Here is a 4005-nt window from a genome sequence, read left to right on the forward strand (position 1 = left end):
CAGCCGCTTCTACGGACCCCGGCTCCACCGCTTGAGAAGCACCTGCTGCAGACACTGCTGCAGCAGCTGCTGCTGCTGCAGTCCTTGTTGCAGCAGCTGCTGCTGCAGTCGCTACTGCAGCTGCATTTGCTGCTGCTGCCGCTGCTGTTGCTGCTGCTGCTGCAGCATTGAATGCCACAAGGCAAGCAATAAAACGCACGCACTGACGGAACAGCTGCGCAAACCCTAAACCCTAAACCCTAAACCCTAGAGCCAAGAAGCTGGCTCTAGGGCTCTCTTGAGGGCTGCGAAGGTGAGAAGCAGCAAATGCGGGCTGCCGCGTCTGCCTTCTCTAGGGTTTAGGGTTTAGGGTTTAGGGTTTGTTGTTTGGCCTTTTGCCCCATAAAAAAGTACTAATACTGATTTATAACATAGTGAGCACATCTTTATTTGCTGTATAAGTTTACCAGTTTATTTATTTATTTCCTCATTTTCATTTATTTACTTTTACTCATTTAGCATTTATGAAGTACATCCCGCGAGGAGCTAGCTAGCTAGCTAGCTAGCTAGCTAGCTAGCTAGCTAGTCACATTAAACTGGCTAGCGCGCTAAATATTGGCTCGCTGCTGCTGCAGCTGCTGCTGCTGTTGTTGCTGCTGCCGTTGTTGCTGCTGCTGTTGTTGCTGCTGCTGCTGTTCAGTCCTCTTCTATTCTCCAGGGCATTCCGTTGATGGCGATGCCCACGTCGCGCGCCCGCAGCTGCTGCTGCTGCTGCTGCTGCTGCTGCTCCTGCTGCAGCTCATCTGACGTTTCGGCTGCTGCTGCGGCGTCTGGGTCCGACGGCTCGTGCAGGTCTGCTGCTGCGTGGCCCCCTGCTGCGGCTTCCTCTTGCGTTGCTGCTGCGTCTGCTGCTGCTGCTGCTGCGTCTGCTGCTGCTGCTGCAGCACGTGCTGCATGCTCCGCTATTTGCTGCTTCCGCTGCTGAGATAATCCTATGTCTTCCAATACCATTCCCTTTCCCTCGGGGACATAAAAGTAAACAAACATTCCGCTGAGGGCGCTGAGTCCGGAGAAAAGGAAAAAGGTACCTGCATGCATGCATTCCCGCAAAAAACCCTAAACCCTATCCCTAAATCCCAAGTCTTAATCCTAACCCTAAACCCTAAACCCTCAGAGTTGGCCCCTCGTTTACTGAGGGTTCCTAAGGCCAGAAGCAGCAAAAGCACGCTGCGCTAGGGTTTAGGGTTTAGGGTTTAGGGTTTGACTTCACACAACAAAAAAGCCAAGACGGCAATCAAACGACAGACAAGTCCCAAATAAACAAATGAATTATTATCCCAAGAAAAGATAAATGATTTAAAAATGAAAATAAAACAGAATTCGGAAAAGTGAAAACAAAACAAAATTCGAAAAAGCGAAAATGAAGCAAAATTCAAAAACTTGAAAAACATGAATTTTCACGCAAGTTCGCAACCACGGCAAATAGGAGGCTGGGATCTTCGGGAGTTTCTATTTCGAATTAAGTAATTAATTTATTTAATTATTTATTTATCTATTTAAGTAAATTAAATAAGTAATCTGAAACACTTGCCCGCTATTGTGATGCAAACAAGAAAACATGAATTTCGATGCAAGTTCGAAAGCAGGGCAAACAGGAAACTGGGATTTTCGGGAGTTTCTAGTGAATGAATGAAATAAATCAACAATTTATTTATTTTAATTAATTATTTAATTAATTAAATCAAATTAATCAATTAATTTGAAACACTTGCCTGCTATTGTGATGCAAACAAAGAGAGGCTCCAGCGTCGACTGCATGATGAAGGCGACAGTCCAGAAGGCGGTGATGGTCAAGCCCATGCCGACGCCGCGGCAGGAGTTGGGAAGCACCTGAAATAAATAAATAAACAAATAATGAATAAATAAATAAATAATAAATATTTAATTGTGAATTTGAATATTAATTCAGTGCTTTTATTTGCTCGCTCGTCCCGCAGAAAGAAAGAACGGAAATCGACGCTCGCCAGCAGCAGCAGCAGCAGCAAGCATATCTAGCAGCAGCATTAGCAGCAGCAAGCATATCCAGCAGCAAGCAAATCTAGCAGCAGCAGCAGCAGCAGGAACATTGATTTGACCGCAGCGACAGCAGTAGCAAGAACATTTGTCAGCAGCAGCAGCAGCAGTAGCGACAACACAACATTTGTCTGCAGCAGTAGCGAGGGCATTTGACAGCAGCAGCAGCAGCAACAGCGAACCTCGCTTGCGACGACAAACATGAGAGCGGCCCAAGACACATTCCAGCAGAACATAAAGACAAGCATGCCAACAACCAGCAGCGTTGTGGGGGTGGTTCCTGTTGCTGCTGCTGCGTCTGCTGCTGCTGCTGCTGCTGCTGCTGCGTCCGTGGCTGTTGCTGCTGCTGCGTGGACATCCACTGTCTTCTGAAGTAAAAAGCCCGACTGAAGGAACAGCGCAACAAGCATCGAGGCGCCCGCGATGAGCCAGAGTCTAGGGCTCAGGGTCTAGGGTTTAGGGTCTAGGGTTGAGGGTTTAGGGTTTGGCGTACTGCAATAACAAGGTGACACACAACAGCCCCGAAGGTCCCGAGCAGCAGCAAAACGCGTCTCCCCAGCTTCTCAACGAGGCACATGCAGCAGATGACTCCCATGAACTGCAGCACACGACGCACGAAACCCTAATTTAGGGTTTAGGGTTTAGGGTTGATTCGGTCCACCCCATCCACGCATCCCAGCCCTCGCCGCGCAGCGCGACCGCCGCGCAACCCGCGCAGCCCCCGCCAACCGCACGCGGGCTCAAAGCCTGGCCGAGGGTTTAGGGTTTAGGGTTTAGGGTTTAGGGTTTGGGGACCTTCATGGCTCCGACTCCCGCGCCCGCCAAGTAAGGGTCTGAAATGCCCGCCATGGTGAAAATGTCTATTGCGAAATAAATCACCGAATTTGCTGCTGTCAGGTTTTGCGCAACGGCGCAGCCAACAGCAGTCAAGATGGGCCTGTGGTGGGTCCGCAGCAGCCGCCAGTACCTGCACAGCGTCTGCAGCAGCAGCAGCAGCAGCAGCAGCAGCAGCAGCAGCAGCAGCGGCGGCGGCGGCGGCAGCAGCAGCAGCGGGAGGCGGGTGTTGGGGTTTGCGGGGAGGGCCCGCCCCGCTTTGAGCTCGGGGGGTAGTTTCAGCGGATTGAAGGGGGTTAGGGTTTAGTGTTTAGGGTTTAGGGTTTAGGGTTTCGAAGGACGGATCTGCGGGTGATTATTGGGGTTTAGGGTTTTGGGTTCGCGTCAACGAATCTCCGGAGGTTAAGGGTTTAGGGTTTGGGCGGACGAATTCCCCACAACTGTGTTCAGGGTTTATCAGCGTAAGTCCGCAAGGGTTTCCTAGGGTTTAGGGTTTAGGGTAAGAGCTAGGGTTTGGGGTTTAGGGCAAAAGCTAGGGTTTAGGGTTTAGGGTTTGTGCGCACGAATCTCCAGGTGTTGAGTTTGACTCCGCGCTGCAGCAGGAGTTCATTCTGGACCCTTTCTTCTTCTTTTTCGTGTTCCTTTTCTTCCAAAAGTTGCAAAATAAATAAATCTATTTCTGCTGCGGTGCTGCAGTACCCCAGCCGCTGCAGACTCCACTTTGCTTCCTCCAGCCTTCCCTTCCCCACCAAAAAACGGGGGCTTTCCGGCAGCACCCAAACCTCCCCCACGATCTGCAGCAGCCGCGAAACAAGGGTTTAGGGTTTAGGGTTTGGGGTTTGGGGTTTGGAGTTTGGGGGGGCTGGGGTTGGGCGCTGGTTTGGCGCCCGCAGGGCGGGGATCACTGGTAAGTTTGTGGCAGTGGTGCAGCCAGGGTTTCTAAGTAGGGTTTAGGGTTTAGGGTTTAGGGTTTAGAGTTTGGCGAACCTGCAGCGCGGCGATGATGCCGGCGGCTCCCATCATAAGCCTCCACGGGACTCCGCCGAAAATCGCAGCGAGAACGTAAGCAAGCATGCATCCTGCAGCAGCAACAAACAACAAGGGTTTAGGGTTTAGGGT

At 51.0% G+C, this 4005-nt stretch overlaps 1 protein-coding gene across 1 annotated transcript; it reads right to left on the minus strand.

Moving 5' to 3' along the window:
* Positions 1-675: 675 nt before the first annotated feature.
* On the minus strand, positions 676-3906 carry ETH_00027765 (sugar transporter, putative; the record flags this gene model as incomplete). The annotated part of the gene is made up of 7 exons (XM_013378793.1): positions 676-1039; positions 1748-1869; positions 2235-2438; positions 2546-2650; positions 2848-3030; positions 3450-3680; positions 3874-3906. 7 exons carry the CDS (start codon positions 3904-3906, stop codon positions 676-678), a joined length of 1242 nt encoding a protein of 413 aa, XP_013234247.1.
* Between the last annotated feature and the right edge of the window lie 99 nt (positions 3907-4005).

Source organism: Eimeria tenella, genomic scaffold (assembly GCF_000499545.2).
Source record: "Eimeria tenella Houghton genomic scaffold, Eth_scaff1016, whole genome shotgun sequence".
NCBI classification, from domain to species: Eukaryota; Apicomplexa; class Conoidasida; order Eucoccidiorida; family Eimeriidae; genus Eimeria; species Eimeria tenella.